Source organism: Hemicordylus capensis, chromosome 4 (assembly GCF_027244095.1).
Source record: "Hemicordylus capensis ecotype Gifberg chromosome 4, rHemCap1.1.pri, whole genome shotgun sequence".
Taxonomy (NCBI): domain Eukaryota; kingdom Metazoa; phylum Chordata; class Lepidosauria; order Squamata; family Cordylidae; genus Hemicordylus; species Hemicordylus capensis.
The window spans coordinates 156,959,569-156,978,312 of NC_069660.1; the positions used below are offsets into that span (position 1 = coordinate 156,959,569).

Genomic DNA, 18,744 nt, shown 5'->3' on the forward strand with positions numbered 1-18,744 from the left:
TACTCTTCTTGAGTCACCACAAAGGAACCATCCCAAGCTCTATGGGGCAAAGGTTTGGGGATTGGGGTGCCTTTTGCCGACATAGATGGGCTTTTGGGGATTGCGAGCTGGCTGTCACTATCCCTGGAACCCCTGAAAGTGCCTGTGGAAGGGGTACTTTCTGAGGAGTCCAACAGACATGCAAGTCTTCCTGAAGGGAGATCACGCATCCCAAGGGGCGTTGTCGGTAGCATCCGTTCTCCCTCTACATGGGTAATGACTTCCGTATCGTCAAAGTACTCTCCCTCTTCAATGTCGAGTTCAGTGTTTGCAGTCACTGCCACTGTATGCGTGTCAGAGGCTATGCCAGAGACTAATAGCTCCGATTCTACCAACGTCAATGCAAATTGCGTAGTCTTCGACGTCGTCATCTGCTTAGCCTTCGGTGCCAGGCGAGATTTCAGCAACACTGACTTCGATGCTGTATTCGATGTTGAGTGGCTTCGGTGTCCTTCCTTCAATGCCGAGCGAACTCGATGTCGAGGGCTTTCCCTCAAAGCTAGGCGAGCTCAGTTCTTGGGCGTCGATGGGGACTGACAAGGTGTTGATGCTGGGGACAAAGAAATCGCCCGGTGTCGTGGCGGCTCAAAGGACTGGAGGGCGAGAGCATGCAATCTGAGCTGCGGCCACGGCGCTCAATGTGTTTTGACTTCTTTGCTGGTGGCTCCAGTGTCTGAGCCCTCCCCTTCCTCTTGGGGCTAGCTGGTGGGCATACAGGCTTTTTAAAGAACCCTGCGCCCTTTGATGTCGAGGGGGCCGACGTCGAGGGGGTCGACATAGAGGCGGGCATCGGTGGAGCCAAGGAGGCCTTTTTCGGTAATAGCGCCTCCTCCATCAAGTATACTTTAAGCCTGGCCTCACGGCCTCATTTTTTAGGGTACATAGGAACATAGGAAGCTGCCATATATTAAGTCAGACCATTGGTCTATCTAGCTCAGTATTCTCTTCCCAGACTGGCAGCGGCTTCTCCAAGGTTGCAGGCAGGAATCTCTATCAGCCCTATCTTGAAGAAAACAGAGAGGGAACGAAACCTTCTGCTCTTCCCAGAGCGGCTTCATCCCGAGGGGAATATCTTGCAGTGCTCACATCAAGTCTCCCATTCATATGCAACCAGGGCCGACCCTGCTTAGCTAAGGGGACAAGTCATGCTTGCTACCACAAGACCAGCTCTCCTCTCTGTTTGTTAAAGGTTACGCAGACCGAGCAACGCGGAGTATCATGCTCTTCCCCTAAACAAAATAAACAGTAGTCGTGGATGTCAGTTGAGGGGAGTTTGCCATGGCAGTTGGAGCACTGCTTAAATGTGGTCTTTTCCTTAACCGACTTCTGTTTCATACTCATTTGTAGTGGAAAGAAGCGTTGTCAGTATATCCGTTCCGTGGTTGAAAAAGGGGGAAAGTCGAGATTGACACCAAAGCCAAGAGAAAACGAAAGTAGAGTAGTTGTTCGTTCCGGTCAAAAGGAAGTGTTCAAATTTCATCAGTTTGAGGGATATCCGAGAGAGGTCAAGAGTCCGTTCCAAGTAAAGAGTCCATTTAGTAGTCAATTTGAGTAAGATAAAATTTCTGAGGAGCACACAGTTCCAAAGTCTGATCTGTATGGCGGTCAGAAAGAAACTGAGTAAGAGGACGCCTAACCGCCACTAGAGGGTGCTGCAGTCACGTGAACACGGCGGTTATAGGCGTCGCGAGGAGCTTAAGAATTCCAACTGGAGCTGGTCTGCACAGGAGCAGAAACCCAATGTTATGGATGTCTGGAACCACTATCCAGATATCGCAGGATCCGTCTAAGCCACATCTTAAATGCTTGCCATCAAACTGGCAAGCTATACACCTGCATGGCACCACATAACATCAGACATATGGCTTTTGCACATTGTCCATATGGATTATGTGAGAGAGTTCAAGTCCCTGCCAGTTTATACATGCCTGCAACAAATATTGATGGAGGAGGTGAGAGTTTTGTTGGGAAAGGGTGTAACTGCCCCTGTATGGTAGACATGTCAGAGAGAGGGTTTCTACTCTCACAATTTCCAGATTCCAAAATGGGATGATGGGATCTGACCCATTATGGATTTGAGATCGCTCGCCAAATATGTCCATGCCAGGAAGTTCCATATGATAATGTTGCAAGAAATTCTACCACTCCTCTTCAAAGAGGAGTGGCCTGCAACGTTGGATCTAAAAGATGCATACTGAGACTTCATATGTGTGGAGTCTCCTAGAGACTTTGGGGATTCAGGCTTTCGGCGAAGACTTGGGTGAAGTTCCACTTGGATCCTGTTCAGAGGATAAATTACATCTGCGCTGTTCTAGACACAAAACAAAAAGGGCATACTTACCAGAAGACTGCTGTTGTCTTATACGGGAATTATTTCACAGTTTCTGGACAAAGTCGACTCAGAGGGCACATCTCATTCAAAGAATGCTAGGGCTAATGGCCTCTTGTAGCTCCACAGTTCTTCATGCCCATTTGCGGATGTGCCCCCTCCAGAAGTGGTTCCTTTTGGTGTTCAGACCAAACATAGACAGTCAAAACAAGAATCTTCAGATTCCGGACTAGATCCGGAGATCCCTAACTTGATGGGAAACTGACAGAAACCTATGGGAGGGTGTGCCATTCCAACAGTCACCATCGACGCTTCCCTCTCTGGTTGGGGGGCATACTGTGGCCGATATCAGGCACAAGGTCAATGGACTGCATGACAGAGACTGCTACAAATAAACTTATTAGAGCTTTTGGTTGTGCTGCAGACCCTGAAGTTGTTCCTACCACTGCTGCACAGACAGGTTGTCCAGCTAGAACTTAATACAGCTATTGCTTACTTGAACAGGCAGAGAGGAACTGTCTCCTGTTCCCTCTGTGCCCTCAGCATCCAATTATAGAACTGGTGCTTTGCTGATTGGATTCATCCAATTGCTTTGCATATGAAAGGCACAGAGAATGCCCTACTAGACTATTTCAGCAGGTTAACACTGAGTTCTCTGCAACACGAGTGGGAGGTCAATCCAAAATATTTGTCCAAGATCTTCGACTCATGGGGGAGTCCTTCAATTGATATGTTTGCAACATCACACAACAAAAAGTGTCTCCAGTATTGCTCCAAAGCAGGGCTAGTAGCTCTCTCCTTGGGAGATGCTTTTCAGCGAAGTTGAGCAAAGGTTCTTCTATACATGTTTCCATCATATGTTCCCAATACTGGGCAGGAGGATAGCCAAAATTCTGAGAAATCTACATGCATTCTGCTCACCCTATGGTGGCCCTGCCCATCATGGTTTCTGCTGCTATTCATGGCTTCGGATCATGGGTTCTGGCATCTACCACATTGTTGGTGTGGAGAGTAAGCTTCTAGACAACATACTTTTAAACGAACACAAGTCTTCTATGAGACATAATTATTCTTATAATTGCAAGCGTTTCAAATCCTATACTAGACTTCAGGGCTTCTGGTCTACTGAGGCTACAATCATGACTAGTTTGAAGAACACGAGTTTCGCTAATGTTTCAGTGAAGGTTCATTTGGCTGCTATTTCCTCAGAGAAACTGTTTGAACCAATGGCAACTGCCTCTTTGAAACTAGTCACTTTGAAAGCGGTTTTTCTTGTGGCCATTACCACAGCCACAAGGGTTAGTGAGTTAACTACATTGTGAATAGATAAACCTTTCCCTAGATTTTTCCCTCAACAAGCTGTTGATGAGACTGGACCCATCATTTTGTCTGAAAATGGTTTCTTACTTTCACCTGAATCAGGATATTGTTCTACCAACTTTCTTCAGAAACCCTACTTCACCTCTGGAAATCGCTACATGCTCTAGATATATGCTGGTTACTCCTATTTTATTTGGACAGGACTAAGCAACTTCGTAAGAACAGGTTGCTCTTTGTGGCTTATAAGGGCAGGACTAAAAGCCAATCTATTTCAAGACAGTGTTTATCTCATTGGCTAGCTGATTTAATTCCATTGGCTTATAAAGTACAGAAAGTAGACCACCCCCCTAGGACTATACGGGCCTATAGGCCATATGCCATCTCAGCTGCTCATTTATTGGGCATACAGACTTAGGACATTTGTAAAGTGGCCACCTGGTCATCTGAACAGCTGTTTGTGAAACATTATGCCATTGATCTTAGCTCTGCTGCAGAGGTCAATTTTGGGAGGAGTGTCCTAAAGAGGGTGTTACAATAGCTGCCTGCTCCCTCTGCCTGGGAAAGTTCACTAAATACCGAGGTTTTTGAATGGCAACAGATCACAATTCAGATAAACAGGTTTCTCACCTGTAACTAATAATCTGATAGAGATCCATTGATATTTTTAAGACCCTCCTATCCTCCCCGCAGCAGTCAAAGAATGATGCTTCATATTAGAAGAAAAGAAAAGAGAATTCCAATAATATTTGTCACAACAAATATTACCTCTGACAAGAACTTCTAACGTGATCATCTCATACATCGGTCATCTAGGAACCGAGGGAATGGCACCCAAACCGCCAAAAAAAACCCAGCTGCACCGAGCACGAGAAATTGGAGCATGGGCACCATGAGGCACTTGTAGAATCCACCTGCGAGGTCTTGTGCAGGTGCAGAACCCAGGTTTATGAATGCCAATGGATGACTACCAAATCATCAGAAACAGATGAGCAACATGTTTGTATGGGTATTTTCTGCTGGTCTGTGACCACAGCGAACAAACAAAACAAAACAAACGTGTTCCCTTACATTCTCAGTTTCTGAAAGAGCTTTTGGGATAACCAAATGCTATATTTGGGGAATTAATGATGGACTCTGCCAGCAGGCTCCATATACTACCTTACTCACTTTCAGGAATTTTGAACAGTTGTTCAGAACATAGGATACAGGAAAAAAGGAAATGAAGCAAATTGGAGTAATTGTATCAGACAGCATTATATGTATGAATGCATTAGAAAGAAAAACTGTCAGTACAGAGATAACTAACGATAGTTCACTGTTCCCCTCTCTTATTTTCTTTGCCTATCAACATTTGAACTATAAGCCTTTGGGGGCAGAAACCTCTTTTTTGTTTAAAAAACTTCTTTAAAGCTTTCGTGCAATGATAGTGGTGTATAAATAATGGGCCAATTCTAGCATCATGCAAAATCTTGGTTTATTTCAAGAAACCTAGGTTACTCTTACCATCTGAACTCATGCCATGGTACTAGCTGTAGTTTATTTATGGTGTCTAATAAAGATCTGAACTCTAGGTTTGAAATTGGCTTGTGTATCTAGCTTAAGGTCAACCTTAGTTTTACATAACATCGAAACACAGCCTCAGATTAAACTGTAGTGGCTAGCCCAGAGCAGTCATAAAACACAGCCACCCTAGGCTACAAGCATCTCTTACTGGTGCCAAGTGAAAACCTCCCCTAGTCTGTCTAGCAACATCTTAGGTCATCCCTCAATTCTTTGCCTAGCAACAAAGTCACTAAAATGATTCACCAGTCCTTTTAAATGCAGAGGCTTTTAGCTGAGCCAAATACTTCTGCCCAACCAGCACATGCAAACAAATACGGATGGGTCGAATGTATCTTGTTGTGATTTTTACCCTGAAGCAAAACATCACAGAAGAAAGGTTTGTCAAATCAAGTATTTTGCTGATTTGTGTTAAACTCACCCCCAATATCAGTCCATCTCCCTACAGAAAGAGATCCAATGCCACTTCTGTAAAACCCACTGTCACCTTTTTTGTCCTCCTTCTACTCTCATCCTGCTCCCCACTAGAGCTGAAGTCCAGTAGCAGTCTGCTGTCATCGTTACAATAAAGACAGTATAAGATGCACTGAAATCACTTTCTTAACCTAACCTTTCTCTCCATTGTGTCTCATATTTTATCCTTTATTTAGAAAGATCAGACACACACACAAAGCTGGCTAGCCCAATGGTGCCTCACCACTTCCCATTATAAATGGAGATTTATGCAAGGTTCTTGTAGAGAAAGTGGCTCTATAGACCTTTTGGACAGCCCCATGGCATCACAGCCAAAGGAGACAAAGGAACATTAAAAATTCACATTCATGAATGAGTGTTCTTCATATTTACAGGTCACCATTTAGCCCCACTCTCCAAATTTTTTCACCTCTCTCCCTCTAACACTCCACAGTAGTCCTCTCCTAACATCTCCCCTACCCCGGTAATGTTGCATCCATAGGAATTTCCCCTTCATTTCGCCTTCCACCCCCACCCATCTCCACACCCAATTCTCCCTATTCTGTGTGTTCTGTCAGTTCATTTCCCCTTTGCTCAAGTATGCTATTACTGTTGGGTTGCCTTTCTTCCACCTTCTAAAAAGGCTTTCGCCTATTCCTTCTTGCCAGATCACCAATTTGTAGTTAATCCTGTTCTTCCAATACTTCTCCCCCTTCTGGCTCCTTTCTTCAGGCTCTGCTCCACCCTCAAATCACCCATTCTAGGATCCCTCTCACTTCCTAGTCTGTCTCTCACCTTCCTGAATAGGCATTTACATTGTTTTCTGCGAATCTTTGGGTGGGCGAGAAATGGTTAACTGTGCTTGGTCAGTGTTTGTGGAGTGGGGAGAGAATTGATAGTAGCACCTGTGTTTCCAAAGGAGCTTGTACTTGGAGTCCACACATCCTTCCTAATTGGACCAATAGTGAGAGAACAGCTGATGAGGCAATGCCTTATCAACAGCAGGGAGGAAGGGCAAATAATCTGGGCACTTCATAGGAAAGCAGGAGATGGGGCGGGACCCAACAAACCAAGATACAGCTAAACAAGCCAAGTTTTGGCGATTGTGATATCAATCCAGGTTTGTTTAATAAACTTAAGTTAAAAGAAATTTTGGCTCTTTGTGATGTCTGAACCAGCCCAATAGCAACAACAACAAATTTCATCAGCCTGAAACAATCCTGAAATCTCATTCCAGGAAAAAGAAGTGAATATACATTGCAAGATGCTCTTTTAAATACAGCCATTCCTGAAGGTATTGTTCCTATCTTACAGTATATTGCCTACCTAAACAGGTGAAGACAGTAACAGAATGGAACATTGGTTCACTTACTGTGAAGGCTTCTTCTTGCTGCTGCATCCAAGGATGTCTCTTGTGTGGGTTCTGCTTATCCACGTGGCTCACTAAAGGCAGGACTATGTTTAATAGCCAGATGAGTATAGCCCCACCCAGTTCTTTTAGGCCAAGATAGCCAAGAGTACTTTGAAGAATAAAAAACACGTATCTAACAAAGGTAAAAACACACTCAAAAATTCCAACACTCCTTAAAAAAAATCCAACTAACTATTCCGCAGGTAGAGACTAGTAAAAAATAAAAGTGTGTCCAGAGAACAAACAAAAATGAGAAATGAGTGGCGCAGAACCCACTAATTATGAATGTTGGAACCACTATCCAGATCCAATATGTTTCTTATACTGCAGCCAGCTAATTTAGCAATACTCACCTGAGGTCCCTGCTGAGTAGGCACAGGTGCTGAAGGGTGGGTCGAGACGCCCTTGCAGCAAAAAGAAGCCTTCACCATAAGTTAACCAATGCTCTAGTCTCTGTTGCTGCAATCCAAGGGTGTCTCAAGTGGGGACATACCACAGACCTCAGCCCAACTGCGGGGGAGCACCCCAGCCTACTCTGAAGGAAGGATCTGCTAGAGTACCCACCTCCCAAATGCTGCTTGAGCGGAGACGAAGGAATCCTATTTATAGTGCCTGGTAAAAGTAGATGGAGATCTCCAGGTAGCCACCCTGCAGATGTCATGGAGAATTTCATGGAGAATGCAGCTGAAGGGCGATGGCCCTGGTCGAATGGGCAAATCCTTTAGTGGTGTTGGAAGTTAAAGGACTTTGCGCTGTCTCGTCTCAGACAGTGGAGGACAGACTAGTGAGTCAGAGGGCTAGAGGGTCAAGACATTGGTCATCCCTTCTCCACTGCTCTGATACTATCCATTTGATATGTAGATTGCTAATCTCAGGGACTAACTTCCTTCCTCTCTCTCTCTTCCCTACCTGTCCTTCTACCTTGCAACATGGCAAGCCTCTTTCCCTGCACCATGTGTGCAGAGAAGATGCAGAATCCATCTGCATCCAGCTAGATAGATAGATTAGAGATCCTAACTCCTCACTTTCCTATCTAGAATGGAGTTCTTTAATAAATGCCTTATATATTGATTTGAAACTATGAATTGGCTCCAAGTTACTTTACTCTCAGCATACACGCATGCCTAACTAAATCCGCTGTGTTGTGCCTCTGTGCACTCTGTTATAATGAGAAAGGGATTCCCTCACCACAGAGAATTTCCAACAAGTGGGGGCCCTAAGTTTCTGTGTTTCATATACCAGGGTTATGCATGCCACTGAGCTATCATGGCAGGCCCCAGGTTCAAGGGTATGAACAAAGGACTCAGTAGACCAAATGTGCTTTCTGCGTTTTATGTATACCTTCAGGCACCTACGGACATCCAATTTGTGCCAAGCCTTTTCCATCGGATGTACTGGCTTTGGGCAAAAGGAAGGCAAGATTACGTCCTGTGACAAGTGAAAAGGAGAGGCCACTTTGGGGAGGAAAAAAGGGTCAAGGATGAGCCTCACAGTTTTCAGAAAATATGCAAAGGTTCTTATGGACTGAAAGTGCCTGAAGTTCAGACACCCTGCGTGTCGAAGTTACGCTATCAAGAAGGAAGTTTTAGGGTCAGAAGATGTAAAGTGATAGGTTGAATTGGATCAAATGGGGAACCCTGGAGGGCCTTTAGGAACGTATATAAATTCCAGGTAGGGAATCGGTACACTACTGGGGTGAGGATCATTATTGCCCCCCTGAGGAAGTGCTTCAAGTGTGGGTGATGCAGCCTGGAACGTTTTGATCCCCCTGAGATAAGTCCCACCAGGAAGGCGGCCTGCCTTTTCAAGGTGTGTGTGGAGAGACCGCGGTCCAGACTGTCCTGAAGGAATTGAAGATGTTTCATGGTAGCCACCCTGTTAGGAACCCTGTGCTTTGTATAACATCTGAGGAATGCCCTCCAAGTGTATTAATAGATCCTGTTCGTGAAGGGGCATCTGGAGGCCAGCATCATGTCAAGCACTTTGGAAGAGTAGCCATATTGTTTCAGGAGACGCCATTCAGTCTCCAGACAGCTAGCTGTAACCAGCTGGGATCTGGGTGATGCACTCGGCCCTGCTGCAGAAGATCTGCTGTGACCAGTAATATCAGGTGTTCTGTTGCTGCCAGGTTTTGGATCTCTCAAAACCAGGGTGTTCAAGGCCAGAACAGTGCCACCAGGATGACCTGTACCCTGAGGACCTTCACCTATTGCAGAAACCTGGCGAGGAGCAGTGTTGGTGGGAATGTGTATAGAAGATCCACCAGCCAAGGAGCTGACAGAGCATTCACTGCTTCTGCTTGTGGTCAGGGGAACCTGGTAAAGAAATGTTGTACCTGGGCTCTGGCTGGAGTCGCAAACAGGTCCACAGATGGCTTTCCGAAATGATCTGATAACAACTGGAAGGTCTCCAGGTTCAGTCTCCATTCTCCTGGGATAATTTCCCTCCTGGTGAGCCAGTCCGCCACCATGTTCAGATCGTCTTGTATGTGGTGGGGAGTTATGGACACCAGCTACTGACACCAGCTACTGTTTGGCCCACAGGAACACAAGAACCACTCCCGCCTGGAGAGACTTCGACCTGGTTTCCCCCTGACGGTTTACATGCACTTTAATCATGGTGTTGTCCATGTGGATCAGCACATATTGATTGTGGGCTATGTGTTGGAATGCCAAAATGCCATCCACATCGCCCTGAGTTCCAGCCAATTGATGCTATCTTGTTTTTCAGTGGCTGACCACATTCCTTGAACCGATGCATGTAGGCCATAGGCACCGCACCTGTGCTCGCATCTGTGGTGATGATGACATGAGGAGGGTCCAGCAACTCCTTTCCCACAGAGAGGTGTGGAGGTGTAGTCCACCATCTCAGGAAGTGCAGTATTAGGGATGGAAGGATCACCCGTCTGCTGGATTTCACGGCAATTTCCGGGTGATAGGGAAGCAGAAACTACTCCAATGGACTTAGATGGAAACGTGCCCACAGAACGGATTCCAAGGTTGCCACCATCAGTCCCAGGATCCTGGATAAGGAAATCAATGGCAGGGATTTCCTCATCAGGGCCTGATGGAGTTCGGTCTCCAAAGTAGTCCTGCACTCTGGCGGTAGGAAGAGCTTTTCCCTTCATGTGTCTATTACGACACCCAGATGCAGCAGTTGGTGTGATGGATGCAACTGGCTTTTCTCTCTTGACTAGGAATCCATGGTTCTGGAGCATGGTGTTGAGGTCCTTTTGGGCAGACTGTAGGGAAGGAAATTGGACCAAAAAGTCTTCCAGGTAAGTAAATATCCTGACTGCCATGAGTCAGAAATGTGCTACAACTGGTGCCAGGGTCTTTGTGAATATGCAAGCGGCTGAGGATAGGCCGAAAGGTAGCACCCTGTATTGGTAGTGCGTTCCTGTGTAGAGGAAGCAGAGCAGAGGGCGACTGTCACGGTCCATGCAAGAACGGAAAGAAAAATGCAGAAAACGGCCCAGCTGGGCTAGAGAGGGAGGGAAAGAACAAACAACTAAGCAAAGATGAGGGGTGTGTGTGTGTTACATATAAAAGGGGAGAACAAACAAAGCACGCAAGACTGGAGAACAAAAAGAAAAACCAGGAGAAGAGGAGACTGGAAAAGTGAAAGAGAGAGGGAGGATTAGTCAGCGAGGAAGAGTGGAAAAAAGATCTGCCTTGGAGCCATGCAGAAATAAAAGAACTGGGTGGGGCTATACTCATCTGGCTATTAAACAATAACTCATTTACATAGTCCTGCCTTTAGTGAGCCATGTGGACGGGCATAACCCACTGAAGAGTGGGTTATGCACTTGGACTGCAGCAGCAGAGAACGTTAAAAACAGTCACAGAGGGTTCTTCACGCACGCTGTAAGCATGGCTCGACAATTTGCAATGGATATGCGTACTAGCAAGCTGAATGCTGGATACACCCATAATTTTACTCCTCTGTCCAGGGGCTTAGCCACTATTGTGCAAACGGGTTCAAAGAACCCGGGCCGCCAATGGTAGAAGCCGCCGAAGCCCCCGGGCAGGCGTGGCTCGGGCTCTAGAAGAGCCCCGAACGAACGCCACACCACCCCCACCCGGGCTACCAGGAGCCCCGAGAGAGCACTTCTCCTTTTCAGGCAGCATTTGCTGCCTGAAAGCATCTATTCACCTTTTTCTCCCTCCAGCACTGCCTGAAATGATATGGAAGCACTCACTCGGGCTCTTCGGAGCTCGAGGCCATGCCCCCTTTGCGCGTGTTAGGATTGCGAGTCCTTTATGGGCAATGAACCATTTCTGCCTCCTACGTAAACCATTTTGCAACCTCTTTTGTTGAAAAGTGGAATAATAATAATGTTCATCATCTGCCTAACCAGAAAGAAAGAAAAGCACAAACTTTTTTTTTTAAGTTGCCCAATGATTCTGGGAATTAAAGGAGTAGTGTGTTCGTGATAAAGTTGCCAGTCAATAGACACCTGCTTCAGCCAGCTTGTCTTCATTCAATTAAAACAGAAACAAACAGCTGCAGATCCCCACTACCACCACCCCCAAATTCATCCCATTAGGAAAAAGACTGTCATTTGCAGAGCAGTAGAGATGCTATTAACTTTCAGTTTGTTAAGTCCACTAACAGCAGCATAACAGTTGATATGCATGGAAATATTTGAACAAAAAAAGTTGTAATTGTCTGCGAATCCAGCAAAATCACAAGACTGCGTTTGCAACACAAGAAGCTTTACAACTAAGAAAAGCAAGATGGGGAGTACATTTAGTAAGAGCCTTGAAAAATCAGTTCCTGGGAAACACCTTAAACCAGGGATATCACCAGTATCCTCCAGAATGAGGGCAGCATTCAGACCAAGTTAGTTATGACTAAGCCCCAATGAAATTATGTTAGTCATGATTAACTGGTCTCATTTATTTCAAAGGTGTTCAGTAATGTCTAACTAGTCTGGATGCTGCCCAGGGATTTCAGGCATTAACCCATTAGTGGTTCCTACTTCCCAAGACCTTGAAAAAAATGCTGCTAGGTGAAGTTCATTATTTATTTATTTATTTAGCACATTTTTATACCGCCCTAACCCAAGGTCTCAGGGCAGTTCACAACAAATAAATACTAAAAACAATTTAAAACAAATAATAACAATCAAAAGTTAAAAAAATTAAAAAGTTAAAAAGCTAAAAAGCTAAAAGTTAACAAGTTGCCTTGAGCTAGTCAACCTTTTTCTCTATATGCCACAAGCCAAGTATGAAGTAAGAGATAGTGTCATGCTACTATGTTCTGCTAATTTTTATCTAGTATTCGCAAACGTCCATAGTAAACATACACAGTTTAACCGGAAACCTGCCATAGTGGGGGAAACTATTTATTTGTGTAATTATTACCTGAGAAAGGCCCGCTACTCCAACCTCCTCGTTATCTACACCAGCTTTTTCCAGCATGGTGTCCATCACCTTCATCAGTTGAAGAACCTCTAACCTCCCAGATGGCTTCCTAACACAGCAGAACAGAGGGGATATTTATATATTAAAGGATTTAATATACCCCCCAATCCCCCAATCCACAGACTCAGGGCGGTGTACAAAAGAATAGCATCCAAAATTTATTTTTATTTATATTTATATATATTTAAAGGGCAAATGCCTGGCAGAAAATAAATGTCTTCAATAAGGTTTTAAAGGCTGAAAGGGAGGAAAGTTGCTGGTATGTTTCTTTTTTGGATTGTGAGTCCTTCACGGACAATGACCCATTTCCGCCCCCTACATAAACTACTTTGCAACCTCTTTTATTGAAAAAGGGATGATGATATTAATCATCATCATCATCATCATCAACTACAATTTGATTTATACACCACCCTTCCAAAAATGGCTCAGGGTGGATATGACACTTATATATGATATATTCTGAATAAGCATTCTGATTCAGGGAGCTACTCACATGGATGGGAAAATCCGCAACCTGTTTTCATGGTCTTCAAGCAGAGTTGTGTATTCACTGAAATAAAAAGTAAACTAGTTTAAAAAGCTATTTAGGCAGCTGTATTCATGAACTTTTTTTTAAAATTTAAAATTCTGTCATTTCGGAAGTATATTAGACCAATAGATGTGAGCAATTCTTAAAATCTTGATTTCAACACTCCCATGTTGTGAGCCAAGCCTGATTCACACTCTGTATGTGCCCCGGAGCTGGCAATGAGAATAAGGCTTGTTCACACAAGTAGGAGGAAGAACAGACACACTTATAAAGTTTCAATGGGCTTTATTTATTTATTTATTGCATTTTTATACTGCCCCTCCCAATTTGACACAGGGCGGTTTACAAACTTTGCCTTTATTAAGGCAATGGTGCTTATTAGGTAGGTCAGACAGGTCAATAAGATCACTCAGGTTTCCCAATAGTGCAATCAAGCAAATCATTTAAATCAATAATGTTTCCCAGTGTAGTGTAATGTAGTATTTCTAACTCATGAATGTGTTGGTTGCACGTGGTTTCAGTGTTAAACTAACTGGTAAAACCTAACAAAGGATAGAGAAAATGGAAAGAAGAGAGGGGGGCGTTGCTTAGGAGTGGGGTGGAAGAATGCCAGAGTTTTAGTAGGGAGAATGGGGTAAGGGGGCAAAGGCTGAGTTGTCTTCCAGGGCAGCATATGACCGAGTCTCAACGTGGCACATGGAAGGGAGTGTTGCTTGGGTCCGAGGCTAGAGTGCGGAACAGTCAGGCTTCAAAAAGGCATGTTGGTTTGCAGATAGAAACAGACAGAAGCAGTCCCAGCCGTCTCGTCCCACACAGTCTCTTGTCTATCAGAGGGAAGCTTTGCCTATTTGACTATGCAGAAAAGCAGCAAACCCTTAGGATGAGCAAAGGGTTTTTTTGCCGAAGCCATGTTCAAAAAGGTTAGGTTCTTATAGTCATTTTTCCTTAGATCTGGACATAAAGTTCTTTCAAAATAGCAATGTCTGTCAGGAACCTAAGAAGTGTCAGTTAACTTGTGTCAGAAAAACCTGCTTACTCATGACAATTGTTTGACTGTCAGAGCTAGGTTTTAGGACATGGAGCGCCATCTCCTCTGTGCTGCAATCTGTTATCAGGAATGAATGGTTCTTTTTTGTGTTCTCAAGACAATCTACATTTCTGAGCTCTGCATATTTGTCTCTGCCTGTGAACAAAACTTGAGTTTGAACTCTCTGCCCCAAAGAGGTGTTAGGAAGTAAAAAACATGCCAAGGAAAAACATTAATCCTATATGTGAGAAATACCAATCTAAATAGTGTGTGTGTGTGTGTGTGTGTGTGTGTGTGTGTGTGTGTGTGTGTAAATATACTTAGTATGCATTTCTAAAATCATTCCAAAGCGACTGCATGTAAATATTTGTGAAACAAGCAAACAATGGTGACAACTGTGGCAAAATATAGCAAGCTGCATGAAAGGCAGGATTACTCCTACTTTTCCCAAGGCAATTCACAGTTGTAACACAGGACAGGTAATCTTGCCTGTTTCCCAAGAATTAACTAGTTCACTCAGAGCTCACCTGATGCCCAGCATCAGGGACTCTCTCAACAGAAAGCCGATTTCGGGCACAGCCTGGGCCTGGCCTTTTGGGGCCCTCAACTCCTGTCCAATTGGGGTGGCCTTGGCCATAACACCCACTGCACTAAACATGTTACATCTACTTATTTATCATATTTTTATATTGCCTGATATGTACATCTCTAGGTGGTATACAAAATTTAAAACTAAATAAAACAGAGTAAAAAAAAGTAAAACTTTCACGAAATACCATAAAAACTCATCTCATAAAACAAAAACAAATTAAACAATTTAAAATTAATTTCCATTAAAAACCTGAGAAAACAAGTGTGTTTTGAGGGTCTTCCTAAAATCAAAAAGAGAAGGTGAGGCTCTTATTTCAACCGGGAGCATATTCCAGAGACCCAGGGCAGCCACAGAGAAGGCCTGGTCCCGAGTCGCTACCAAACGAGCCAGCAGCAACCATAACCAGACCTCTCCAGAAGATTGTAATAGGCAACGGGGTTCACGACAGAGAAGGCGCTCTCGTAAATACCCTGGGCCCAAGCTGTTAAGGGCTTTATTGGTAATAACCAGCACTTTGTATTTTGCCTGAGAACATAGCAGCAGCCGGTGCAGTTCTCTTAAAATTGGTGTTAAATGGTCCCTTTGGGTTGTCCCTGATACCAGTCTGGTTGCCACATTCTGTATCAATTGTCGTTTCTGGACTACATACAAAGGAAGCCCCATGTAGAGTGCATTACAGTAGTCAAACCTGGAGATTACCAGTATATGCACCACTGTTTTAAGGCCATTTACCTCCAGAAATAGACACAGCTGACTTATCAGCTGAAGCTGATACAAAGCGCTCCTGGCCACTGCCTCAACCTGAGAAACCAGAGATAGTTTTGGATCCAGGAGCACTCTAAACCCTTCCAAGGATTATTGGATTCCTAATGGATCCAATAACCTTCTCGGGTGGACCAACCAAATAGGTCCTTCATTTCTGCAGAGGTGGGTTGTGGTTGCAAGTCCTATCTTAACAAGATGATGATCCGTCCATGACAATGGAGAGATGACAGGAGTCATCAAAGCGTGGGGTCCTACATTTTAATGTCAAAAGGGGCATGTGAGTGAGCGAAATTGAACCTCCTCTGCCTTACTTCCTCATAATCCTTTTCCAAAAGGATTTCCCCTGACCACCACAACTCCAATACCAGAAGTGAGCTGAGTGATACAAAATTATTATTATTATTATTATTACATTTATATCCCGCTCTTCCTCCAAGGAGCCCAGGGCAGTGTACTACATACTTGAGTTTCTCTTTCACAAAAACCCTGTGAAGTAGGTTAGGCTGAGAGAGAAGTGACTGGCCCAGAGTCACCCAGCAAGTATCCTGTCTGAATGGGGATTTGAACTCGGGTCTCCCCGGTCCTAGTCCAGCACTCTAACCACTACAAATTGGTAGTCTGTGGGCTGGATTCAGTCCTAAAACAGGGGTTTCTGTTAAACTGTGGTTAAAAAGTGGCTCACAATTTCAGCCATCCACTTTAGCAATAGCAATAGCAATAGCACTTACATTTATATACTGCTTTATAGCTGGAAGCTCTCTAAGCGGTTTACAATGATTTAGCATATTGCCCCCCAACATTCTGGGTACTCATTTTACCGACCTCGGAAGGATGGAAGGCTGAGTCAACCTTGAGCCCCTGGTCAGGATCGAACTTGCAACCTTCTGGTTACAGGGCGGCAGTTTTACCACTGCGCCACCAGGGGCTCATCATTTACTGTCTAAAGAACAGAAGAGACCTTTAGAATATGGACCATGGCCGTTCCTGAGCTAGATTATCGCTAAGGTACTTCCATAGGAAAGGGTGTTGCTTGACCTTTCATTTGGAGACTTCATTGGCTATTAATATGCTCAGCAAAAACATTTAGAAAGATTGTTTATAACTTTCCTGCCTAGATTAGGATGTTCTTTGCTTTGACTCTTCACATGACTTAAGTGAGATAATCCAGGACATTAACAATTAAGAGAAGTAAGTGGTACTCACTCATCATAGTACTCTAAGCCCAGGACACCCCGGTTTTTTACAAGATGAAATTCTTCCGGAACAAGACTGTCTGCAATAGCTGCAGGCTATAAACAGAACAGAAAGTCACGAGATCTTAGCATAAGATGGAGGTAAAGCATCCACAGGATCCTAAAGAGGAAACTTGCCATCTGGGTGTTTATACAAAACACATTCCATATAAAACCTTGTTTGGTGCTACTTCTTAACTATGGTGAGTGTTAATCCCAGTTAAAATCCCCCAGAGAACACAAATAGGGGACGTGCTAGCAAGACTGCTTGTTTATGCATATCACTTTGCAAGGAGAGAGGCTGGAAATGCACAGAAACTACCTTAACCATATCCTATTTAGTCAAGAATTATGTTTAACTGTCATTAAATGCAAATTGTAGTTCACACACCCACTTCAAAACACGGTTTCACATTCTAAATTGTAAACCAACCAATCTTTAATCATTCAGACTGAATGCTTAACTATGTTCAAGAAAAACAAGCCATGGTTAAATGTTGCAACAACTATGTGTGGTCTGGATATGAGCTTTGGGAGACAGAGTGACTCACACTAGAAAGCTATTTTGGTACTCAAAAATGATGTAAGGTAAGGTAAGGTAAGGTAAGGTAAGGTAAGGTAAGGTGTCCCCCCCCCCAGTTCTTTATACAATTCTTAATGCATTTTGGATGAAGAAAAATTTAGAAAGATCTAGTCAACGTTCAGCTCAAACTCTGTCTTGCCTCTCAGTAATCTGAGAGAATCGGTAAAAGCTTGCTCACTGTTATCAGTGCCTCAAAAGAGAGAGAAATTAAAACTCACAAGTTTATCATCTTGCTGCTTCAAACTCCTCCCAGATGAAGTCTTATGAGGTTCTGGAGTTGGGGGAGGATTCTTTGTCCCTTTTGCAGCAATGACATCATACAGAAAAGAGACATCCCTTAACAAACAGAAAGCAAACAATCAATCAGGAAGGTGCAACAGTGGCATTTAAACTGGCCCCAGCCCCACTGTGCAGCTACCCCTCATCAGGTATCCAATGTTGCTCTAAACAGCTGATGGCCAATGGCAATTTGTGTGTCCTCAGCTTGAATGTGTCTGCTAGTTTCTACTTGAGTGGTCTGCCTCAATCCCTTTTCTTCAGCTTTAACCTTCATATCCTCTCTGGGAATGGTCGTTGTTACATCCCGACAGACCTACCCATGTAACCTGTATCCCCTATACTCCAGTCAATTGGTTGTCACATATTCTCCTCTCTGCATTCCCCTTCTTGGCAGAGAAGCACATGGCCAAGGCCTCAGACTTTCTGGGTTCTACTAGTCATGCATCAAGGGGGTAAGGGCAAGCAAATCTGGACAAAAGAGGGATGGAGTATAGAAACCAGGCAATGTACAACAAGTGGGGGGGGGAGGAGGAGAAGAATTAAAAATGGTTTTGAAATGACAACTTCTTTGGCAACTTTGTCACAAGCCAAACACACAGGATGAGACAAGGCCACTGCACTATGTACTGCAGTACATAAGCAGCCTCCCATCCCTTAGGGTGGTGTTGCCCCTGTGGGGCAGGCAGGAGTGCAGGTCCTGCTCTGTGTCATAGCCAGGACCATGGATGCTCCTGCCCCTTTCCAGACATACTACCACAACCATCCTTGCTTAAAGTGTAACACAATTTACAGATGGTCCCCTAGCATTCTCCATCATCCCTGGATTTAGCCCAAGATCTTACACCTATCACTGATAAGGAGATATACGTGGGTTGCTAATTCTTTCAACTGGGGACTCCATTATTTCTATGCAGTAACCTTCCAGCTCCGGTCAGACAGATAGGATTCTGTATCAGGTACTTAAACTTGTTTCTGCGAACAGCATGCTGCCAGACTCCATCAACAGTACGGATGCAGCCCTGAAGAGCAAACAGAAAAGATCAATTCACACTAGAAGGCTCTCTGGAATCAGGTCATAAGAAAGGACTATTTGAGGTACTATACAAAACTAAATATCCAGTACGAATTGCCTAACTAAATATTACATGCAAATGCATAAAATGAAACTTTAACAGCTGCTGCTTCACAGAGAA

At 44.1% G+C, this 18,744-nt stretch overlaps 1 protein-coding gene across 6 annotated transcripts in view; it reads right to left on the reverse strand.

Annotated features, from left to right (window-relative positions):
• The window catches only part of AXDND1 (axonemal dynein light chain domain containing 1), a 120,937-nt gene that overhangs the window by 96,267 nt on the left and 5,926 nt on the right, over positions 1–18,744 (reverse strand). For all 6 annotated transcript variants that reach the window (XR_008305814.1, XM_053244189.1, XM_053244187.1 and 3 more), the window contains exons 4-8: positions 18,470–18,570; positions 17,491–17,608; positions 16,661–16,746; positions 13,038–13,094; positions 12,482–12,590 (exon numbers count right to left, since the gene is read on the reverse strand). Coding sequence is in view for 5 of the 6 variants with exons in the window: in XM_053244189.1 (XP_053100164.1) it covers positions 12,482–12,590; positions 13,038–13,094; positions 16,661–16,746; positions 17,491–17,608; positions 18,470–18,570 (471 nt within the window). In the remaining variant the exon portion in view is untranslated. The remainder of the gene's footprint in view (positions 1–12,481; positions 12,591–13,037; positions 13,095–16,660; positions 16,747–17,490; positions 17,609–18,469; positions 18,571–18,744) is intronic.